This window comes from Muscardinus avellanarius (genome assembly GCF_963383645.1).
Source record: "Muscardinus avellanarius genome assembly, chromosome: 13".
In the NCBI taxonomy this organism is placed as follows: domain Eukaryota; kingdom Metazoa; phylum Chordata; class Mammalia; order Rodentia; family Gliridae; genus Muscardinus; species Muscardinus avellanarius.
This window is the reverse complement of record NC_137799.1, coordinates 55,390,397-55,416,121: the sequence shown is the minus strand read 5'-3', so window position 1 is coordinate 55,416,121 and position 25,725 is coordinate 55,390,397. Positions and strand designations below refer to the sequence as shown.

Below are 25,725 nucleotides of genomic sequence, written 5' to 3'. Positions count from 1 at the left end.
ATAGGGAGTAGGAGACCACAGGACCAGTTAATGGCAAAGTAGAGACATCACAAGAGCTCTACAAGAGCAAACCAACATAACAGCAGATGTTTACTTTTGTGTGTGTACTTAATTACACAGTTTCCTCTGTGTATTTCTTATGTTAATTATTTGCATGCCTGTTGCTTTTGTGTCTCATATTCTTTATTATGGTTAAACATATATATTTTGCTATACTGGGGATGGAAACCAGGGGCATTCTGCTTCAGAACTACACCCCCAGACATATTTTTTATTTATTTATTTATTTTCAAACAAAGCCTCACTGAGTTGCAAAGAGGCTCACTAAGTCACTGAGGCTGTTCAGGAACCATGATTCTCCCGTCCCAGCCTCCGGAATGCTAGGATTATAAGCATGCACCACCACACCCAGCTATATTTTAACTATGATTTTTTTTAATCAGAAAAGGCTTTATATTGAGAAACAATGACATCAGGTTAAAATGCAAAACCATTGTGCAATTTTGGATAATGCTTAAAAGTGTCTACCATTTGCCCCTTGGACTACAGTACTTACCAAATACCTGAGCACTGAATGTCAAGTGACAGTTTAAACTGCTTTTCATGGGAATCTGAGTCCTTGTTTTGGAATGATGGCACTGTGGGTTTTTATTTTCGGTTAGTTTAGAAAAAAAGCAAGCAGCAATTTCTTCAAGTTTAAACAAGGTTTTATTATTACAGGCAGAAAGGAAAGAGAGCAAAATTTAGTACCATTTTGGAGAGAGACATGATAAGATGTCTCAGAAGTAAGACACTATTTGCCTTTGAAACCTAAGTCTTTATATAGGAAATTATTATCTTGTTCCTCCTATACTGCTAGGCAATCATTTTTCTTTCCCACCAAAAATTAGGGCTGACCCACTCTGTTATCTTTACTGTTTAGCTTTTTTTGGTGGCCCTTTTTGTTCATCCTCATAAGGGCAGACTGGTCTAATATCACTAACCGTAGGGCTGGATGGTCCACATTGATTTTTACTTGTTTTTATTAACTCTTCAAAAAGAAAGTCTTGATAATTGTGTTTGTGTGTGTTTTAACATTTTAACATCTTTATCTTGTATGGTAACTTGCCTACTTAACAGCCCCTGTAGTTGCTTGCTTATTTTGTAGCAGAGGGGTGTGACTTTCTGAAGTACAAAGGCTTTAACTGCTTTTGCATTATTAGTAGTAGTCAATACTGGGTTGACGCAGCCAGCTTATTTATCTTCTTTTTTATTTTTCTTTTTTTTTTTTTTTTTTTTTTTGCAGTACTAGGGATGGAACCCAAGGGCATTTCCAAGCCATACCTCTAGTACTATTTTTTATTCCTTATTTTGAAACAGGGTCTCATGAGTTGCAAAGAGCCTCATTAAGTAGCTGAGGCTGCCCACAAACTACAATCCTCCTGTCTGAGCCTCCCAAATGCTAGAATTACAGGTGTGCCCTACAATGCCAGTTTTCATCTTTTAATTTGGTTTGAACTTTGTGAGAGTTTCTGTGATTTCACACCAACCCCCCTTCAGAGTCTAGGCATATGTAACTTTTCTCCAACGCTCTTTGTATCTTAACTTGGTTGCTGTGTTAACTGCCTAGACTGCCTACTTGCTTGTTACAGAGAGGGAAAAAAGAATCTTTGCTTTTTTGTAATGCAGGGCTTTAGCTGCTTTTGTACTTCCATTGGTAATTAATGCTGGTCAATCCCCATCACCACCCAGTGGTATTAAGCACATTTATGTTATTGTACAGCCATCCCTATTACCCATTGCCAGAACTCTCCCATCTTTCAAACTGAAACAATAAACACATTAAACAATAACTTTGAATTTCCCTTTCCTCCCAGCTCCCAGTAGCCCCCGTTCTATTTTCTGTATCTATGAATTTGATTAGTCTAAGTACCTTATATAAGTGAAATTGTCAGCAGGCAACATTTGCCTTGGTTCTTTTCTTCCCAAAAGAAATATTCAGATAAGACACAAATAGGATAAGCATAGAGAGATTAGTTACCCAAGTCAGAGGACAGTTTTAAGAGAGAAGGATAGTTTTCCTCAAGGAGCAGGCCGGTCCAGGAATGGAAGTGGCGGCATCTTTTACATGGAGAGTGTTTATATTCATTCTGGAAACCTCCCTTTTCGTTTATATGCATTTGGTGGAGTCACTAATATTTTAATGCTACAACTTAATATTCCTATGCTAAACTGGCCATGTTGAAATCTTTCCAGTGAGTACCTAAGTGAAACCATTGGCTTAGTGCTCTGTGTATGCTCCGAAGCTGGAAAGTCCCATAGGCCAGTCACACCAGGTCCCTTTTCGATTTAAGAAGGTTGTGTCTGGACATGAAAAAGACCTTTTATGGCTGGAGTTTTCCGTGACCTGAGGTGCAGTGGTTTTTCTCACTTCTGGTAGAGTAAGCTCTTTTCTTCCTTTTGCTCCTATTTGCCTGACTGCCTGCTACCTAACATAATCATACAACATTTGATTTTCATGTCTTAGTATACTTAGTCTACTAAAATATACTTATTATATTTTACTTAGTATAATATCCTCAATGTTCATCCATGTTGTAGCATATGTCAGAATTTCATTCTTTTTATAGTTGAATCATGTTTTATGACATATGTATATATATATATATATATATATATATATATATATATATATATATATACACAATATTTTCTTTATTTGTATGGATGAACATTCAGGCTGATATCCTCTTTTGGCTTTTGTGAATAATACTGCTGTGGACATAAGCATACAAATATCTATTCAAGTCCTTGCTTTCAATTCTCTAGGTCCATACACAAAAGTGGAATCACTGAATCTTATGATAATACTATGTTTAGCATTTTGAGAAACTTCTGTACTGTTTTTCACAGTGACTGCACCATTTGACATTCCCACCTGCTTTGTCTCCTACTCTTTTACATCCATACTTCTGGCTTACAAAGTCCCCTAAAGCACAGCTGTGGCTTTGCATCTTTTACCCTTCAATAGTGAGTACAATAGCATTCCTATAAAAGGACTTGTTCTTTGTGATGGAGATCATGATGCTGAAACTTCTGCTTCTCCAGGCAGATTTACAAATGTTCGAGCACAGAATTACAGAATTCTTCTCCCCTGAAATATGCCCCACTTTTTTTTTCCCTTCTGAGGCTCCCAAAACCCAGAAAATAACCATAAAAATAGCAAGATGCCTGTCTCCAGACAAGAAATAAAAGTATAACCCTGCCTCTTTGCATACCAATGAGGTGTTTCAGAGAATGGCAGCCTGCTTATCTATGCAGATGTTGATTTATGATCAGACCAGAGCAAGTTTGGTCCAAGCAGAAGTCACATCTACAATTCAAATGACGACTGACAAAACGGAGGCTTGGACCCAATGGCTGGCATTATAGTTAAGGAAGTAGTTGCCCGTAAAACAAAGTCCTAATCACTTGTGGAACTGTCAGCTAAGCATTTGGCCCAAGAATGCAGCCTTAATCATATATACATCTTAAGGTAACATCATGTTTATACTCAGCAGCAGATTCTGTCCTACACTTGGGAAAATCAGAACAGAAACCAAGAGCCTGCTTTGGATTCAGTTCTGTAACTGATTTTTTAAATTAGACCTTTGTAGTCAAACATCACAATGGAATACAAGACTTGTGAGGATATCCAAGTACACATCATCCAATTAGCCTTTATCCTACATTTAAAAAAAATTAGACCTTTGTATTTGACCTTGCCCTTGACTGCAAGGGATCAGAGCCACAGGTACAGGTAGTTGAATGATGAGACACACTGATACTGGAGACAGCCTAGGGCATTAAGAAGCATTGTGGGATGAGACTATCACTGGGATGAGGGTCTTTAGGGAGTCCCTAAAAGAGAGGCAGACTTGAAATCAGGTCACTAGGGTCCCTGATATCCTCACAGAGTAGAATTTAAGAATGGGTCATAGTAAGGCATGGACTTATTTTACTGAGAGTAGAAAAGCACATACTCTGAGGGGCAGGGCAAAGTAGGGCATTAAAGAGAAAAGCACTAGCGACCTCTTAACTAGGCATACGTAGAAAATCTACAGTATAGGGACATGGTCTCAGAAGGCATTTGTAGTTCACTGTGTATTGGGAACTGGCTATATTAATTATTACCTACTAAGGGTTGTTTTCTTCTTGAAGAAAAAGATCTCTAATAATTTCCCCATAAAGGGTTTTTGTTGTTCTGTTCTGTGAACTTAAACAGTACCACACTGATGTAACATTGAGGATTTGATGAAAAGTATGGAGCACAAGTGAAGTGGCCGGGTGACCAAGGCCTAAGAATTGATATAATTGTGTTGTTATTGATCAGAGTGTTTGAAAATAAGCTTTGAGTCTGGACTTTCACTCGTGGCTACTCTGGTTTCTTTTCTTGTCTTCTTTCTTCTACCTTTCCTCTTGTCTTCTACCTCAAGAGCTTCTCACAGAACTTTCTTCCTCCTTATTGCATACTCTCATGACTCCTACTGCTATAAGTCTGGATACCTTGGAAACGAAGGCTGCCAATTTTCTTGCTTTTGGTAAAGTAACTGGATAGAGCCTAATAGAGAAATACTCTGCTACCTTCCTGTTTTGTGTATTACTTGTGAGTAAGAGGGGTCAGAACAGAGTTGGAGGTGGCACTCTCCTTCCTGCGTCCCTGGGCCTGGACCCAGGCTGGGCGATGGGAGCAGAGGCGGGCAATATTTGTTGAGCCATGTGTTCAAGTCAGCAAGCTCTGAAGTTGACAGTGAGCAGTTCTGGATTTTCTTCTCCCTCCTGACACTGCGTGATACGAATCAGAAGTTCACATCGGGTTCATCATCACTGGGTTTTGGCAGGGCTTGGCAAGACAGTCTCTGCAGGGTTAGGGCACCAGATGTGAACTCTTTGGGCTGCATTCAGTTTGTTTCCATTTGCTGGCCCCTCAACTCCTCCCTTTTCCTCTGTTAGGTAAGTAGTGAGACCAAGGAGGGTTTTTATTTCTGCTTTAGATTTAAAAACAAAATTACTCTTGAAGCCAAACTACAGGCAAGCATCAAAAAATAAATTTACATGGGCATTCTTTTCATATTATTAGAAAAAGTCTTGGGGTCTTTGGGGAAGTTTCTGCCCCCTGAGAAACTGAGAAACTATCCTTTGCGAGCACCTTCTTTTCCTGAGTCCTTAGGTTGGTGCTAAGAAATGAGCTAAGTCAACATTGTGGAGATGTTGACAGCAAGCTAGACTTTTCCACAAAATGCCAAAAGCATTTCCTGCTGTATCAGGTGGCAGTTGAATAAATAGGAAGGAGGCATCAGAAGGAGGCTAGAATCTAAATCCTGCCATTTTCTAGGTAAGTGATTTAGAAATCTGATTGATTTTTGTCACGTATATAGTTGTAGAATTTGTTGCGTGGGCTTTGTGAACTCAGTCAAACACCTGACAGCTCCTGACCCATAGAAATCACTTCATGACCCTCATCATTCCCATCCCTCCACAGTTTATTTGTTGTCTCTTCTTGTCATCAGGGCTGATAAGTGAGAATTTTGTATTGCCACAATCTTAATTTCCTAATATACTTTCCCAGACTTAAACATAATTCTGGCTGCGAGTATTTATTTTCTACCTTTCTGCCAACTCAGACGCAACTGCCATCAACTTGCTATGAAACAGAACACTCTTCACCTCAGCAGTAAAGACCATGCCTCGCCACCTCAAATACCCACTTCTGTCTTAGGGAGAAAGAAGCACCAGCTCACAGTGCTCACAGTGAGAAATCCAGTTTGCTCCTGACACACTCATTGAAAAGAATTAAAATAACAAAGTGACAAATCATCTGAAAATTTAATACCCAAAAGGTTTTATGAACACCATGTTCATAAAATTTTTCATACTGATACCAACAAATGTTTTCACCTGTTCTTTGATATGTATTTCCCTCAGTGGTTCCCTGTCACATACAAGCACCTATAGAAAATAGTTCAACTTTCAATAATAGAATTTTAATATTGAAAAATGGCCAAAAGACTAGGTCAATTTAATGCCAAGAATCCATTGGAAATAACAACACTTGAAAATCTTAATATTCCTGTTCATCTGTGACTTAATTTCAATCTCAAATTATACATATGTTAAATGTTGTTTTCTGTCAAACTTGAAATTTATAGTTTCAGCTGAGTTTAAACTAGAAAGATTATAGGAAAGGATAAGAATTCATTTCTATGTATGTGAGTGGGTTGTTAGTGGCATTTTCTTCATCTTTCTGAATGAGGAAAATGTATGCAGTCATTTCTTTTTACCTTGGGAACTTTGAGTGAAATTGTTTGTGTTTCATATGAAAGAAGAAACAGCTCATTTTGCCATTGTCATAATAGTGCAGTGATTCAGCAAAATGCAACAGATTATTCAGCACCCACAAGTGTGAAAGGGTGGCAGACTGGTAACTGTCAGCCTTTGTCCAGCCCAAACAAGTCACCATTCACATGTTTTATGCTATATCGTATTCCTCTGGGAATATTCTTGCATTTATAACCTTTGATTTTTCAAGCTGACCTGACAATTGGCTGCCTTGTACATGCACTCGAGCCATGTGGGCAGAAATTTCTTTTGCAGATAATATTTTTTAAGTATTTTTTCTTTATTGGTGCATTCCAATCATACATCATAATGGGGTACAAAATGGTTGAGGCATACGTGCATACACCACTCATTCCTCAGTCCTCACCCCATCCCCTCCCCCTCCCTCCTTCTCATGTCTGGCTTAGTGACTGACTCTGATACATTTGTGAAAGTACATTAGGGAGTTTCCCACTTCCCTTCTCCCATCAACCCCAGTTAGGTCACCTAATTTGCTTATCTAAGGTTTCTCCTTCATCTTCTAGAGTTCCTCCTATGGCCCGTTTTGTCCTTGATTCCACATATTAGGAAAAACATCTAATTTTTTTACTTTTAGTGACTGACTAATTGCACCATTATGTTGTCCAGTTTTATCCATTTCCCTGCAAAAGAAACTATCAAGAATCTCAACAGAGAGCCTACAGAATGGAAGAAAAATTTTGCCAACTACTCATACAAAAAAGAGAGTATACAGAGAACTCAAGAAACTCACCACTAATAAAACAAATAACCTAATTAAGAAAATGGGCAAGTGAACTAACTAAACTTCACAAAAGAAGAAATTCAAATGGCCAATAAAGGTTAAAAAAAATGTTCAACATAATTAGCAATCAGAGAGATGCAAATCAAATCTACTCTGAGATTTCACCTAACTCCAACTAGAATGGCAATCATTCAAAACACAAACAGCAACAAATGCTGGGGAGGGTGTGGAGAAGTGGGGACTCTAGTACATTGTTGGTGAGATTGCAAATTAGTGCGACTACTTTGGAAAACAGTATGGAGAATCCTCAGAAGAATGGGAACAAACCTACCATATGATCCACCAATACCACTTCTTGGTATCTACCCAAAAGAATAGAAACCAAACTATCACACTAATGCATGTAAAGCTGGGCATGGTGGCACATGCTTGTACTCTCAGCATTTGGAAGGTTGATACAGGAGGATCGTGGTTTGAGGACAACCTCTGTTACTTAGGCCCTCTGTAACTTAGCGAGACCCTGTTTCAAAATAAAGAAATAGGGCTGGGGGTGTAGCTCAGAGGTAGAATGTCCCTGGGTTCCATCCACAGTTTTGAAAAAATAAAAAAAGAAAGAAAGAAAAAAGAAAACTAATGCATGTATATCTATGTTCATAGTTGCACAATTCACTATGGCCAAACTACAGAACCAGCCAAAATGACCATCAACAGATAAATGGATTATAAAACTATGGTATATGTACACAATGGAATTTCACTCAACCACAATGCCGATGGTATTTTTATAAACTATGCTTTTGATCAGTTTTCTCCAGGTTTTACTCTAAACAACCTAATGTGCACAGACAGAAGCCAAAAATAGAAAATCTTGTAAATGTATCAGTTAGTGTATCTGATAGATTTGGAAGCAGAATATTGATTGAACTGTCCAAGAAGCATCAAATTAGTATAAATAATATATTTAGGGAAATAACAAGGAATGGACTTGAAACCATGAGATAGCACCAGCCCTCCTAACTTGGTGATCTGTGATGACAATTATAATTGGATAATTGTTGGGGGATATAGGTACCTCTCTCCTTTATCTTCATTTTTCTTTGTCTCTTATCTTGACACACATATTAAAGCACTGTACTACTGCTTTGGGAATATTGACTTCAGACAACATAGCCAGACATGTAAATGAAACTGTATATTGTGTGCAGAATTTTGCTCAACTGTGGCCCATATCTGGAATTTTGAACTCTTTAGATGTGAATTTTCACAAAATTTTTCAGAGATATGCATGCAAATAAGTTCTGGCCTTCATAGCAGAATAGCTGCTTTGTAGTGACTTCTTGAGCAGACACATTCCACTGAGATCCACATTTGTACCAAGGCAGAAGACCAGCTGCTATCCTTTCTTCTCAACAAAGGATTCTGTGTTTGAACAAAAGCTATGTACTGTGTGCCCAGCAGCAGAAGGGAGCCTGAGCAGTGATGTCAAAGTATACCATGATGTCACCACAATTCACAAAGAATTACAGTTAATGCCATGTGAAGTGAGGCCAAATTCAACACTTTCCCTCTTGGGCACTTCGCAGTCTGAGAGACAGAAGCAAGGCCGGAGGTCAGGCCTTTGTATAATTTTGTTTCGCATTCTCTAGACACCCTAATTTTGGAAGCAGGGGAGGGAGAAGACAGCCTGTTAAGGAAAAGTCCCCTGACCATCTGCTGAGAATCAATTCTGGTGTCTGTATGTACAAATGTCTATACTATGTTAATTCTTAGGATTTCTGCTGAAGACTACTAGATAAACAAATTTAACTAAAAACAATATGCAAAAAAAATTTCCAGATGTGTTTAGCAATAAATTTACAAAAGAATTTGGCCCAGACCCTGAAATACATAAGAAAGGAGAAAATTAAACCAGATTGGAAGAAGAGCACCTGAGAGTTTTAATACATGTTGGAAATGAGATTTTCTCATTCTCTTTTTCCCTGACAGTGTTTATCTAGTCATCGCATGGGTTGGATTTCTGACCCCAAGAAAGGAGTACAGAAAAAATTATTTTAAAAGTTTATAAGTTAATAAATCAATAAATCTCTGTCTGTCTGTCTGCTGCCTCATGCCCCTAGCATTGACAGCTCCCTTTTCTCCCATTTATATTGTAATATAAAAAAGTAAACTGGGCATGGTGAGGCACACTTGTAATCCCTGGAGGCTGAGACAGGAGGATATAGGTTCATGGCGAGGCTCAGCTACTTAGTGATGCCCTCCACAACTTAGACCCTGTTTTAAAATAAAGAGTAAAAAAAAGTAGGGGTAGGGTATAGCTCAGTGGTAGAATGCCCTTGGGCTCAATCCCCAGCACCACACACAAAAAAGTAAGCACTACATAACCAGTGGAGATCACCCACTTTTCTCCAGAACCACACAATGAGCATGCTACAGAGTTTATTATAAAGAGGATAACAAGGTGGTGCACGCTTGTAATCCCAACATTTAGGAGGCTAAGACAGGAGGATTGTGGTTCACGGACAGCCTCAGCTATTTAGTGAAGCACTTTGCAACTCAGTGAGACCCTGTTTTAGATAAAAGAATAAAAACTAAGGCTGGGGGTGTAGCTCAGTGGTAGAATGCCTCTGGGTTCAGTCTTAGTACCACAAAAAAAAAAAAAAAGATAGAGTTAGGACCCAAAAGGAGCAGCACTTGGCAAAGCCTCATTCCTGTGAAACCAGGGTCTCCTCTAGATTTACCCATGCTGGTTCTTGAAGTCCCTGCCTTTTGGTGGAAGTAGGTGGCAATTGTTTGGGAGGTAGAAGGAGTGTGCCTGTGGGCCAGCCAGATGGTCAGAAGGCAGGCGCTCATATAGGGTAATGGAAAGAGTCCGGCCAAGGGTTGCTGAGCTGCAGTCCATTAGGAAGAGGCCCAAATCAAGTGTTTGAAAGAGTAATGCAAGGTGAATGTCCAGATGCAGAGTTGGTGTCAGTACTTGGGCATGTATCCCAGAGCACTGTGCCCAGGAGAGAGGTCAGAGGGAGATGCACTTGGAAAAAATGAGCATTTATAACCTAAGACAACTCTGGAATAGTGGGTAATAAATGAGGGACAGAGCAGGAAAAGTAAGAAGTGATCATTTAAGTCTCTGATTCCAATGATTTAACATGATACATCCTTAGAGAGCTTTCTTTTTTTTTTCTCTCTCTCTCTTTGGGTCTTTGAAACCAGTGGGATAAAGTTTAAGTTGTGATGGCTATTTTATTGTTGGTTGGGACAGAGGAGAACATTCTTTGAAATCGTAATAGAGCTCTATAACCTGTGGCTTTGCTCATAAACTCATTCATTCAACAGATATTAATTAGTTGCTTTCTGTTATGTCCAGCATTGTTTCATGTGGGCAGTGAGCATACATGGAAATATCTCTGACCTCATAGTAGTACATTCTAGTAAGATATAGAAAACAAATAAACTTAATACATATATGAGTTATGTTTTATAAAAATAAGTGCTATGGACTAAAATGAGAAAATGGAACAAGGTTAAGACTAGTTGACAGGGATATAGCTTTCAATAGTATGGTCAAATTTTATCTTTTATTTTTTTTGAAGGGGTAGGAACTGGGGATTGCTACCTCTGAGCTATACCCCCCCAGCCATTTATTTATTTATTTATTTATTTATTTATTTATTTATTTATTTGTTGAGAATAGTCTCAAACCTGAAATTCTCCTGTCTTAGCCTCCCATGAATTGAGAGTACAGGCATGCTCTACCACACCTGGCCAAAGTAGGTCTTAGAAAGAAGGTGGATGTTTTTTTTTTTTTTTAAAAAAAAAGACTTAAAAGAGGCAAGATAGCTCTGTAGAGATGTCTGAGGAAGAGTGTACCAGCCAGAAGCAACAACCAGGGTTGTCCTGAGATTAGAAAGTGTTTGATGTGTTTAAGAACAGCTGAGAAAGTGAACCAAAGAGATGAGGTCAGAGCAATGGCACAGTTGGATGATGTAGGACCTTGTGGGTCATTGTAAGGACTCTGGTAAATGCACAAAAAGCTGAACAGCTTTAGTAGCGAGTGACAATGTTGACAAACTCCAGAGTGAATGCCTGTACAGGGAATATTCCTTGGGAAAATCTTTTTCTTGTGAAAAGGAAATAATGCTTTCACATAAACTTGTATTGCATAGTGGTATATTAGACTATAGGAGAGTTGACCTTTTCCTAAATAAGCTAATAGCTGATGGGTGTTTACCAGTATTTCCCTTTGGCCTGTGTGTGGCTATAGAATAAAAGCATGTACTTGTTTTTGGAATTTACTGAATTACTCCCTCAAAAAGAAAAAAAAAAGTCTTGTCCATGATTTTTAGAGCAAATAATTACAAACCACTCTTTTTCTTGATGCTTAATTTCAGTCCTTCAAGCTACCTGTCATCAGATGTTACTTTTGGTAGTAAGATATGACTGAAAGAAGCCTGTGCATCCTTTTTTCTTCTCTTCTAACCCCCAAGTGGAACACAGTATATCATAAACTAGGGGGCTCCCTTGTCGATGACCTAGTGCTAGTCTGCTTGGATTTTAAAGCTAACATGTGATTTGGGGGCATTTACTTTTATAGGTCTCAATTTTATATTTGTAAACTAGACATAATTTCAGCTGATTTTCAGTGTCACTATAAGAATTAAATGAAAAGATACATAATATACCTAAATGTAGGAAGTGTTTGGCAAATACTAGTTCAATTTCTACTCTTACCTGTCTTGAAGAAATTATCTGATTAATCCCATTCACCCTAGACTGAGACTATGCCTACAACTTTTAAGTATTCCCTATAGCACTATAAGAGCCAGAATAATACCTTAAACTGAGTCGATTTGGTTTAATTTAAGAATCAAAAACTTCATGTGTTTTTCATCCCAAGGGTATTTGAACAACAAACAAAGGACTATATGAGTGGTTTTCAACTTTGTGGCACAAAGGTGGCCTTTATTATTTTTTCTACAGACCTTATGTTTCCAAGTATTAACACTGCATGTATTAAGTAACAATTTGTTTTCCCATTTTATGACTGAAAGACCAGCGTTTGCAATTAAAAAAAATAAATGCAATGAAAATCAGAATTCAGCTTATTTGTGTAATGAGATAGTTGGTGTTTAGTGACCTTATGTGGTTTGATTGCAAGTAAATATGTTTCCATTAGGTTTTTGGAAATAGTAAACACAGTTCATGGACCTCTCTTAGCACCTTTACGAATTAATGGGGATCCTATTTTCTCATATTTAGAAACACTAATTGTAAACCAAAGAAACAAGTGTGCAAAAAGGAGATTTGGGCACCTGTAACAGACCATTTGGGTGAGAGAGAGTGTTTTAGTGTGTGCATATGTATGTGTGTATAAGTGGGGGGTGAGGAAGTGTATATCACAGTTTTAGATGGGGAGCACCTTCCTATTTACTGCTCAAATGTGCCTCCAAGGCACCTGTTACACATGAAACCATCTGTCCATCCCTGTGTGTATGTCTAGGTCTGGTCATGGTGATATTCATAGAAATATTCAACTTTGCTATCACCACTCACCATGGCTGCATAAATATTGTATAGATAACCTTTTTGCAGTTAATACATCTCCTACCAGATGAAATTTGACCTTGAGGAAGTTACCTTCTCTGAACCTCAGTGTTATAATCAGTACTTAAAATCATTGAACTCTTATGAGAAATAATATTCATGGAGAAATAATTTTTATAGAGAATTGTCTAAAAGGGAGGAAGCCCGTTCATTTCTCTGACTCTGGATTGGTAAATTGTTTTACTCATGTGACAATATATTCTATTGGATGTGGTCTCTAGAGTACAATGGCACACGGGACCTGGGGCCACATAAAAGCTCAGTGGCAAAGAATGTTGCAGTTGATTAGCAATGTTTGCTATGGGCCTTGGCAGGAAAAATAATTGTACATGTGCCTTATTTTTGCCAGAATAGCCTTAAGTGTTTTGAAGTCCCTCCTTGACTAGGTCAGACTGTCACAGCACTTGGTACTGAGATGATTTGTTTTGGCTTCTTACAATTTGCTTTTACCAAATGTTCTCTGAGCATTAGGCTTCATCAAGGGTTTGGGAGCCAGCTCTTTGAAACTTGTTTTTATTTGCTCAGGTGTTATGGGAACATAGTTATATGACATTGTCTTTTAGAAGACTCACAGAAAAATATATCTAGGATTTTGGTACTTTGAGTAATTATGGTTCTCCTGAGCCAGTTTCTCAATCACTCATCCTGCTGATATTTATTGTGTCTACTACAAGGAACACTTCACATATAAATTTTTTAAAAAGATCTGATAGATGCATTTTAACTCTTACAATTCTCATGTTTTCCTCTATTCGTGAAAGCTCAAATACAGACATGTGATACCCCCTACCCATATGTAGAAAATATAGGACCTTGTGGAATACATTGTGTTTAGGTCCCTCGTTTTGGGTTTTATCTTTCTTACTCTTTTTTCTTTGATCTGCTTACCATTTTTAAAAATTGTATTATATTATCTAAATGTATAAACTATAAGTCATTTTATAAGAGGAATATATATATATATATTAATCAATATAAATATTTGAAGGATAAGGTTGGATAAATACTACCTCCCTTACTTATGTTTTAGAAACTGAGGCATAATTTGGGAAGAGTATACTGTTACCCACAAAGTTTTGTCTGAACCAATAATTATAAGTAAGAGTGACTGTGATCAGATTTGCAGAGTTTAGCTTTCCATATTTGTCTTTCCCAGTGCTGAAAATAGAGAGATTTAAAAGCATCTTACCTCATGGTGTTGGACCAAGAAAAGCTTGACATCACTGACTCAGTATTTGATGCTAGAAGTGGAGGTCTTTATGGGAAACCATTTGAAATGAGGCCAGTATGAACCCATCTAAGAATATTAGTCTAGCGTATGGTATCTGCTTATGGATTATGTTTCTTTACATTCTCCAAATTATTGGTGTGCTGCTTTTTCTTTCTCCTGTGACTTCTAGTGAAGACGTTTTATACATATTTCAACGTCTTTCAGTCCTGTGTTCTGCCTGTTCACTTGCTACGAGCTCTATAAAGTAAAGGAAGAAACCTCTATCTGCATCCACTGTGGGCCAGATGCCCAAAATCTGCACAACGTGTAAAAAGTCTGTGGGCCAACTTGGATTGGTCCTAGGTTTTGTTTAGGGAGGATTCCTCCCTGCTTAGTAAGGCCTAAGAAGAATGAAAAAAAAGTCAGCAGTGTTAAATGTGTGTGTTCTACTAAAAGTAAGACAAAGAACTACATGCCTGTAGTTTTTAAATAAGCAATACTAGCTGAGCATGGTGGTGAACACTTGTAATCTCAGTACTTGGAAGGCTGAGATAGGAGGATCACAGCCTCAGTTACTTAGTGAGGCCCACCAGAACTTAGTGAGACCCTGTTTCAAAATAAAGACTAAAGAATAGGGCTGGGGGATGTAGCTCTGAGGTAGAAGACCTTTGGATTCAATCACCAGTACTGCAAAAACAAAAACAAAACCAAAAAACAAAAGAGCAATACTCTGCATTCATTTTAGATAGAAATGAGGTTAGACCCCTGCATCCAGCTGACATCTAGTAGCAGAATACTAATAAGCAGTATTAAGCCAAAATATTTAGTTAGTTTCCCATCCTTCACAAAACTATCCCATGTGGTTGCCAAAGTTATGCATGGTCATTATCTCATTTTAATGTTTTTGTCCAGAATGGGGTGGGTCTGGGAACTCAGTGACCTGAACACTGCCTTCCATGACATTTGCTAATGATGAGCATAGGTGCACTGGGGAAATAGTCTCTAAAGAATATTAGTCCTTCACAGTAATCCTTGCTCATGTATCAGGACAGAGATCCAGGCTTGGCCTCTAGTTGTTATTGATGACAGGTTTGTGCACACAGACACAAACACACACATACACATTTTTTGCCCCCATGCGCCATCAAAGAATGCAATCTAAGTTTGCCTACCTATAACGTACATTTGAAATATTAGTCAACCATGATTTCTGGTGGTGTTTTGTATTTCATTGATATACCACCAATAATGTATTATCTCAGATGTCAAATAGTATGCAAAGGAGCATAAATATGAACATCAATCAAACACAGCTTCTCAGCCCATTATCTGGTGTAAAAACAAGTGTGTTAGTTGATTAAACTCAACGTCAGTTATATAACAGTTTGAATTGGGCATATATAAAAGACATTCCAAAATAATAGTGGTTTAAACACATAAAGGATCTATTCTCTCACCGGAAAAATTTAAAATGTAAGCAGACCAAATGTGGTACTGGAATCAGCTCCTGCCATTTTTTCTGCTCCTACATCTGTAGGCCAAGCCTCCCATTCTCAAGCTTATCTTACTTTCCAAAATGGCTCCTGGAGCCAGCAGACAGGAAAGAAGGCAGAGGATCCTTCTCCAGCTAAGTCAGCTTATCTTAAGTAGCTCTCCCAAAACACACAACACTTGCACTTTTATTTCAGTGATTACAATCTAATCAAATGGAAAGGAGAAATACATTCTTTTAACTGGGTGTATTGTATCCCAAATAAAATTAAGTTCAGAGAACAGTGGAGAAGGTAGATATTGGGTGGTAACCAGTAATCTCCACCACAAGGCTGTATCAAAAAAAAAAATGCCTAGGAAGCATAACATGATAAAGCAGTTCACTCTGGAGGCTGGAAAAGTTGAGGAAGGAATACTTATTTAGGGTTTATAGAATTGGTCAAGCTGATTCCAGACAGAAATAATAGTATATGCCAAGGCGTAAGGCAAACTGGCTGCATACCTGCCAATTCAGCCCATTTCTGCATTCCTAGTTATTTTTCTCTCTCTAATTAGTAATAGGTCTTTTAAGTAACAATTTAACTAATTTTAATTAATCTAACAGTTATTGAAGGTCAACAGATTAAGATAGATATGTCCAGATTGATTACCCTCATATAACTGCAAATTATTTTCTACTTGGATCAAAATAAGAACATTTTATCTGATGATAAAGTACTCCACATTTTATAAATAATCGAGTTAGAATATTTTGGCATCTTAAAGAGGAATTGATACAGAGAAAGAAAAAACAATTGTGTCAGGGAGATGTTTGTCTTTTAAACACCGAAGTTGAACAATGCCCAGATAGAACTGCCTTGGTCCAAATCCTGGGGTCCATAAACCTACCCTGGGAGTGCTGAGTTGGGAGTGTGGCCAACTTAGCCTTAAAGTATGTCACCTTGTATTTAGCTATTCCTAATTTGACTGTTACTTTGGATCTATGAAGCTGAATTGTTCTTTTCTTAAAATGGTTTTGGAGCCATAAGAAATCTTTAGGATTAAAGAGGGATTTTCATGATTATCTCCTTTGGCTCTGTTAGAGACATCAGAGTCTGTTAAAAATTTTCCAGAGAAACTTAAAGCTTTTGAAAAACCTGAAATTCCTATAATTTAAGGAGTAAATCCCATTAGATTTGAAATGCCTGAGAGCATAATTTGCCATGCCCATCGCACAGTTCACTCTTCTACACTGCTGAGGATCAGCAATTAAATCTGTCTTGCTTTCAGCCCCAAACAAGACAGTAGGATTAATACTTCTTTGAGTGCTGCTGAAGTTAAGACAGCCACACTCTCTCAGAGGAGTCCGTCTCACTAAGCAAATACAATGATTTTGTTTTGTGACTTTTTTTCCCACTTTGATTTTTGCTTCCTCTCTAATTAGCTAGTATCTAAAGGGTATGGGTACACTCACAGCAACACCTACCTCCTCTTCAGATGTTAACTCCAACTCCTCTTTTACTTCTCAGCTCCAAAATAAAATCTCTCTTTGGCTTCCCTAACAAAATACATTTTTCATATTTTATGCTCTCAATGTACTATGTATATGTATTGTATATAGCTTGTCTCATGATCCTCATTTTACTTTTATTGTGTATGATAATTGAGTAATCTCAGTGGGCTGTGTCTCATGAGGGTGAGCCCATTGATCTCTTGAGGATGTGCTTACACTCACCATTGAATTTTCCTCCTAATACAGTGCCTGGCCCATAAATGAATATGTTTTCTCTTAAATTGGTACTTCTGCAATCCCATTTCACAAGAGACTCAGAATACAGGAGTGAATACTAAATCAGTTCACATGTGGATTCATCTACAGATAAGAATTTTGAGAATAATTTTATTACAGTTACCTAGAAGTGTACCAAAGAAGTCTCAAGCTAGCATATTGCTTGGCTTTGCATAGACAGAACTTGGTTGAATTCTCATAAAGCCCATTGCAGCCCCTGAATAAATCCTGATGAACTTCTGTTTGACACAGCAAGCCCACAGATAGAGCCAACCCACCTTTGTTCCTGACTTTAGAACTCAGCACCATAGTTTCCTGAAATCTCTGCATTAAAAAATGTACAACTACTGAAGGACTTATTATTGCTTTTTCATCAATTTTAAGATGTTTCTGGATTTTTTTAATTAAAAACACATAGTCACATTTTAATATTTGAGTACATATAGGACATAATGCTAAATAATTATATATTTTAAACCTTTGCTTAAATATATGTTTACAATTACTAATAAAAAGTACTAAAAAGAAAACCAAGCCTCAAAGTTCTACAAATTTCATGCCAATTATCATTTTTGTCAAAAGCAGCAATTAAAATAGTTGGGGATAGAAGTCTTTTGGTCTGAGCTTGAACTAGAACTTCAAGATGTACAATACTATATAGTTTGGATTTGATTTTTTTTTTCTTATTGTGGATTAAACCCAGGGGCACTCTACCACTGAGCTTCGCCCCCTCCCCACTTTCTTTTTTTTTTTTTTTTATTTTGGACAGACAGAGTCTTCCCAAGTTGCCCAAGTTGGTCTCCAATTTGTGATTTTCCTTCCTCACTCTCCTGAGTAGCTAGGATTTGTTTTTGTTTTTCTCAAACGCTGGAGAGAAAGGAATAAATATATAAATGAGCTTACCCACCTACTTTATAAAGACTTGTAATTTTTGTTAAGCTGAAAAGGACTTTGTGTAAATGTTTTACTTAGAAGCATTTAGACTTGGCTGTTTACTAGCTAAGTGGCCTCGGGCAAGATTCATGACCTCAGCTATAAAGTGGGATATCTTACATGATTGTTTTGAGAATTAATGAGATATTGTTACTGGTACAGTACAGGGCCAGGCAATGAGCAGGGTCTTGGTGCTGGTCAGCTCGGCTGCCCTCCGTGCCAGCCCTCCACTTCCTACACATACATATGCACTGTCTTTGTTTCTGTTAGCCAATTCTGTTTCTCTTTTCTTAGCTGAAGTGCTAGCTAGAAAATGAAATATTTTCATTATCATTCAGGACATTTTATTTAAATTTTTTTGTGTGTGGTACTGGGGGTGGAACCCAGGGGCTTTTCTACCTCCGTGCTACACTCCCAGACCTATTTTATACTTTATTTAGAAACAGGGCCTCACTAAGTTGCTGAGAGCCTCACTCAGTAGCTGAGGCTGGCTTTGAGCCTGTGCGATTCTCCTGTCTCAGCCTCCCAAGCGCTGGGATTACAAGCGTGCGACACCATGCCCGGCTCAGGAAAACTTTATGAAACTACATACAGTACAGGAAGCAATGTTCTCGTTTTGGAATACATCAACAAATCTCACCTAAACACCCTACCCTATGCAGCTTGCATTGTAAGGAACATATGGAGTGTAGATATTATTTATAAAATGTTTCCTGATGTAGTTATACATGTTATTTTTCATCATTTGGGAGTCATAATTGTCACTGCAAATTATTTTTGGATTAAGGTTCTGTCATATCAGTAGCTCAGAATCTTACTCCTTCCCCATCTTTCCCTACCTCCAACCACCCATTCTTCCTCATTCTCTCTTCCACCTTCTTTCTGTCTATATATTTAAAGGTATCTTTTCTCCTGCTACATTTTTTCTTCCTATCTTGGTTTATAGTTTAATTCTAGTCCCCTTCATAGGAAATATGCCTCTCAGGGATGAAGGGAGGGTTACTTGTCCGTGATTGGCCTTACCAAGAATCCCCCTATCGGTAGGTGCCTGGCTGAATTACACGTCTCTCTTTCTTGTTAGATTGTTGGCTGCGACCACCAGCTGGGAAGCACCGTCAAGGAGGATAACTGTGGGGTCTGCAACGGAGATGGGTCCACCTGCCGGCTGGTCCGAGGGCAATATAAATCCCAGCTCTCTGCAACTAAATGTAAGACACTATAGAGTTGGGGCAATCTTTGGATTTGTGTACTTGTTTTTCTCCCCTGGTTTAGCTCTGGATCCCCTCAACAACCAGGGAATACCACCTCCACCCAAGATTCCTGGACCTTTTTGGTAGATTATGTTAAGTGGGACAAGTCAGGTCACCAGGTGCCACCACAAGGAGGAAGCGATTCTTTCTGAGACTATCTGTGCAAATCCAATCTTTGTTGCCCAATATGAAGACAGACTGAGTCCCAGCTCCTGCCTGGTATGTGGTCCTATGCACCTGGCACAACATATTGGGGAGAGTGGACGGATCAGCATAGCTTCACTCCTACCATTATGAAATCTCACTGTTTTCATTTATGAAGTTGCCTCTGGCCAGTGTTGAAAAAGGTTCTTTCTGAATTCATACTGGGCAGTGATTATGCAAAGTCCTATGTTGATCTTTGTGTCCTGAATTCTTTACACCAAAAAAATAAACGTTTGCTTACTATGCGCATATGTGCTGCGAACTGTGCGTGTTTATCTCACGTACTTTCTTGAGCAAGGCAGTGTTTATTTCTATGAGATGGATAAGGTGGCTGAGGCAGAGCCAGGTTTTGTGACATGCTCAGAGTCATATAGCTTACAATAGCAGATAAGTCTGCTCTTATACTCAAGGACATACATTTGTAGCATTATTTTTACTTTGTTTGGCCACTTGTCTTCAGATATTGCCATTATCCGAAATCTTTCAATATTTCAATATTCACTCGACTGAGTATCTACTTCCACATGTTCCCCTGGCTTGGGAAATGAGAATGAACATCTTTGCCGCCTGTGGTTTTGTTTGTTCATTTTACTTGTTGACTGGTTAGACGAAAACAATTGACTTTGGGCAAGTTTGTAGCTTTAAATGGACTTGTAGGTCAAAAAGAAAGGCAAATGCAGGTAATATTGTGAGCACTAAAAACCTATTCAGAGAAGTCATGAAAAGGTGGCTGGCCTCAAGGGTGCGCCTTGTTGGACGAGCAAAAGAGAAAGAGAGAAGAGACTTTTAAACCCAGGAAAAGTTGGGGGTGCCACCTTAGAGACCCTTCCGTATTCTAACCCCCCTGGAAGCAATGAAAAATGTAATTCTCTAAGAAATAGAAAATTTGAAAGACTAGCAGATAAAATGAAGGATGTGGTATCTTAGATGTTGATATAGTGTATTCAGTTGAGCTTTTGCTTTGGCCATGTGTGTTGGTAACTTTTTTATAGGTTGAAAATTTACATAAGTTACAAGATAAGAACCAGAAATGAATAGAGGTGTATTTTTTGGTAATTCTGAATTTCAGGATTGCATATTTGGGAAAATTTTATGCTTAAAATGTCACTCCTATAGAATTCTTCAGGGAATGATGAAAGAATGCAGAACTTCCTAATTATTTGTCACATAATTGAATAACTGCTCATTATCTATGAATTGCTATAGGTACAAAAGGGAATGCCATGCATTTGTGCTATAACTGCTGTCTAGCGACTCCTGAGAGCAGGTTTTAATGGTGGTGTATCTCTTTATTCTCCTGGCCCCCACTTTTTCTTAAACAGAAGCCATCCCATTGCCCTAATAGACATTACTCTCACCCTCCTGTTAGGGAGTGATTGTTGCCCCGGGTGCTTAATCACTGGAACCCACTGAAGCAGATAGAGAACCATATGCCATCTATTGGTCTGCAAATCAATACTTCGATGAAAAGTGCTCTGTTCAAGTCTGACAGTGGGTGACTTATGTAATACACAGCATGATTACCATACGTAATGACAAAGTACAATTGATTCGTTTACCTTAGTGCCGATGATGCCTCATGACAAAATGATTTATATCAATAAAGCCCGGTGTGTGCACACACCTTAGCACAATCTGTAGCAGATGCTGACCAAACCGCCTCCCATATGCTTTCTCCACCCCAGAAGAGTCTCCCACCCTGTATGTTCAGACTGTGGTGTGGCCCACAGGCAGGAAAGATTAGGCTGCGCTGTGGGAGCCTTGTGCCGGTCAGGTGAGCCCTGCTGCACCCCAAGAGTCTGTGAGAGTTCTGCCAGGTCTCTCCTCACAGGCTGCCAAAAGGAGCCATAAGCCAGCCACATGCGCTGTTCCAACTCCTAGCACACGGATTCCCCACATTGAACTCATTTTCCTTCTAAATTTATATCCAAGTTTTTTCTTTTTTTTTATGTTATCAAGACTCAAGGGAACAAAGGAGGGGCAGAAGAGTAAAGAAAGGGCATGGTTGAAAGAGCCAGAAGGAAAAAGAGAAGCAGGAAGAACTTATCAAATGGATGCCACTTACTGGTGAATTAAAAAGAAACTATCTTTCTGTCAAAAGACGTAATTGCCCACTACAGATACAGGCCATGGAAACAGAGCAAAACCAAGGCATTCTCCCCCACCCCTTTTAAAAGGACAAGACTGTTCAGTCTTTCCATTTTTCCTAGTTACTTGTTGACTTGCTCACCACAACAGAAAAAGAATCAATTAGCTAACACAACCTTGTTTTGATTCTTGAAATGTTAAGGTTCATTTCTCACAAGTTTTATTGACTAGCATCATATTATGTGTTTTCCAAATAGACTAAAAAATCCTTAGATCTGGAGCCAGCCCATTGGCTCTCAATGTATCTCTAGCTTTGCAGACCTCTCATACCTGTGTATTTTGAAGCCACGTGGGTATAATAAAGCTCTCTCTCTACCTCCCTTGAGTGGTAAGGACCAGATATAAGCTAATTTATATCAAGATAAAAATGAAGTACCTAATACTCAAGGATGTACTTTTCAGCCTGTGACTCATGCTGATTTATAATGGCTCTGGGTTAATGTATTTCTAGACTTTCACTCTGGCTCAAAGATTTTGAGATAAAGTATGTTTATAATAAAACACAGGTCTCTATGTTATAAATATAAAATACATATGTTGTTTTGGGGTTTCTTGTATTGAGAATTGAATCCATGGGAATTTTACCTCCATGCTATTCCCTCAACCCTTTTTATTTTTTATTTTGAAATAGGGTCTCTCTGGGTCACTGAGGGCTTCACTAATTTGCTGAGGCTGGCCTCAAACCTGTGATTCTTCTGTCTCTGCCTCCCAAGTACTGGAAGTATTATAGGTGTATACCACCACATCTGACTATATATGATTTTTTTAAAGAAAGCACAAAGCAGAACTTTGTACTTGTCTGTTTATGGCTATAACCACAAGCCACTCTAGGTTGTATCTCCATTCGTCTAATAGCTAGCACTTACTGAGCACCTGTTGTGTGCTGAGGAACTGTTCTAGCTGATGGAAACACAGCAAAGAACAAAACAGATAAAAGTCCATTTTGCATAGGATTTATGTACTAGCATGAGAGGAAAATGGATGAAACAGATAAAATGAAATATGGCATAAGGTGATAGGAGCTATGCAAAAAGCCAAGCAGGGAAGAGCATGAGGTAGGAATGGGATGCGATGTCAGCCAAGGGAATTGGACAGGAGTTTGGATTTTTAGTAGAATATTAGGGAAAGAACACACTGAGAGAAGAGCATGTGAGCACGGACTTGGTGGAGGAAAGACAAAAGCATAAACCCGAAGCCAACGGAATAACACGTTGTGGCAAACGCAAAGGTCCTAGGGCATGTGCATCTGTGACACATTCCATGACAAAGAAGCTAGTAGGACTAAAATAAAGGCGAGTTGCAAAAAGGACCAGGGGAAATGAGGCCAGAAGGCTGTGAGGCGGGTGAAGAATGCCATGGACTAGCCGGGCGTGGTGACGCACGCTTGTAATCTCAGCATTCGGGAGGCTAAATGGGAGGATCATGGTTCACCGCCAGCCTCAGCTACTTAGTGAGGCCCTCTGCAGCTCAGTAAGACCCTGTTTCAAAATAAAGAATTAAAAAATAGTGATGGAGGTATATTTCAGAGGTAGAATGCTCCTGGGTTTTATCCCCAGTACCGCAAAAAAAAAAAATAAGAGAAGAATGGCATGGACATTGTAGAGTTGGGTAAACACTTTGGATCTTAATCTGAATGAGACTAGAAATCATGGAAGATTATGAGCAGGTGGTGGCTTCAATTGATTTAGCTTTTAAATGGACCCCTCTTCCTATGTCGAGCATTTACTGTTATGGGACTAACTGTGAAACTAGGAAAAACAGTTGGAAAACCAAGCCAGGGATAATAAGGGGTGGACTAGCTGTGGAAGGAATGAGAAGTCTATTCAGGTCTAATTCTGGATACATTATATTTCTTTGAATCTAAGACATCATTGATTGAAAGGTACACCACTATTTTATTTTGGTGGAGCATAAGCTGCTTGAAACTAAAAAATTATAAATTTTCTGAACATGTAGGGTTTTTACTTGGTAATTTTTATAATTTTTAATTTAGACATTTTTAATCATATGCTACTCTTGTATATACAAAAAAGTAAAATACAATGGAAATAGATAGATTAAACCAAATATTTAAGACATGTGCTTAAACTTCCAATCTTTTGACTCACTTCCGGTTCTGTATATCATCAGGGCCCTAGTGATATACCACTTTAAAATGAGTCTACAAAAGAAATAAATCCTTTGGTACTGGTACTTTTGAAAAAAAATGTATTAAAATTATAACTGTCATTTAATTAAGAGCATATTATTTGTGTTTTTACTGGTGCATTATAATCTGTCTCACATCATATTGTAGTAAATAGAAATAGTGACATGCATGCACAGAGCAGTTGGTGAGTTTTTGCTCGAGCTCCACCCCCACTCTTCCCTTCCCCCACATGATATTGAGATTGGCATTGGTATTCTCATACAAATTACAAAATGTTCATGAAAGTGTTTCCTTCATTATTTTCCCCTTTCCCACATGCTCCCCTAGACCACTTCACTCCACTAGAATTTCTCTTCCATTATCTAAAGTCTCTCTTTTATTTTGATTACTCCCTAGCTTCCACATAGGAGAGAAAATAAATAATTCCTTCACTCTCTGTGATTGGATAATTTTGCTTCACATAATTTTCTCCAGGTTCATCCATTTTCCTTCAAAAGACATAATTTTATTCTTCTTTATTGCTGAGTAGAATTCTATTGTTTGTTTATCTCATAATGTTTAATCTATTTATCAGTTGATGGATACCTAGGTTGGTTCCATAATTTGGCTATGGTGAATTGTACTACTATAAATATGATTATGCATGCATTATTTTAATATTCTTATTTAAGTTCCTTTGGAAAGATATTCAGGAAAGGTACAGTTGGATCATATGGTGGATCCATTCCCAATTTTCTGAGAAATCTCCACACTGATCTCTATATTGGCTGCACTAATTTGCAGTCCCACCAACACTGTAGAAGAGTTCCTGTTTCCCCATACGCTCACAAACATTATTTTTTGACTTCTTGATGATTGCCATTCTAATTGGGATTAGATAGAGTCTCAGTGCAGTTTTAATTTGCGTTTCTCTGATTCCTAATTTCCTTGTATTTATTGGCATACACCATAAAACCCAGCCTTTTAGGACCACTTTCATTTCTCCCTTATTTCTTTTCTGACCTAATCCTCATTCAAGAGTGTATCATTCAGTCACCATGTAATTCCTTTTGCTCTTCCTATTGTTGATTTCTAATTTTATTAAATTATGATCTTTTCTATCTGACTTTTTTCATTCAGCATAATTATTTTGTGATGTATTCATGTTATAGAGTATATCAATAATATATTTTATTTTACAGCTGAGTGATAATTCCATTGTATGCATGAACATACTGCTTGTTTATCTGTCTGTTGATGGACATTTGAGTTGTTTCCATATTGAGGCTATTATAAATAAATCTGCAGCCAAATGTGGTGGTGCATGCCTATAATCCCAGCACTTGGGAAGCTGAGACAGGAAGATCACAGGTTTGATGTCAGCCTCAGCAATTTAGCAAGACCCTTTGCAACTTAGACTCAAAATAAAAAATAAAATAGGACTGGAGGTATAGCCCAGAGGGAAAATGCCCCTGGGTTCAATCTCTAGGACCAAAATAAATAAATAAACAAACAAACAAATAAGTAAAGCTAATATGAACATTCATGCTTGTCTATCTTTAATTAGTCGACTTCATTTCTCATAGATAAATTTCTACAAGTAGGATGGCTGGATCATAGGGTAGGTGTATATTTAACATGTGAAGAAGTTGCCAGACTTTTCTTCAGAGTACCTTAACTAGTTTTCATTTCAAAAAACGATTTATGAGAATTTCACTTGTTCTACCTTCTTGCCATCATTTGATAATGAAAAGATTTTTTTTTTTCAGTACTGAGGACAGAACCCGGGGGCATTCTCCCTCCAAGCCATACACCAAACCCTAATTTTTAGTCTTTTTATTTTTTTAGAGTCTCACTGAGTTGCTAAGGGCCTCGCTAAGTAAGTATCTGAGG

The 25,725-nt window shown here is 38.1% G+C and overlaps 1 protein-coding gene across 1 annotated transcript in view; it reads left to right on the top strand.

Moving 5' to 3' along the window:
- Positions 1 to 25,725, top strand: part of ADAMTSL1 (ADAMTS like 1) — a gene marked incomplete at both ends in the record, with an annotated part of 419,367 nt that overhangs the window by 118,932 nt on the left and 274,710 nt on the right. Inside the window, one exon of the mRNA XM_080708549.1 lies at positions 19,184 to 19,310. Within this exon, the coding sequence (XP_080564675.1) occupies positions 19,184 to 19,310 (127 nt within the window). The remainder of the gene's footprint in view (positions 1 to 19,183; positions 19,311 to 25,725) is intronic.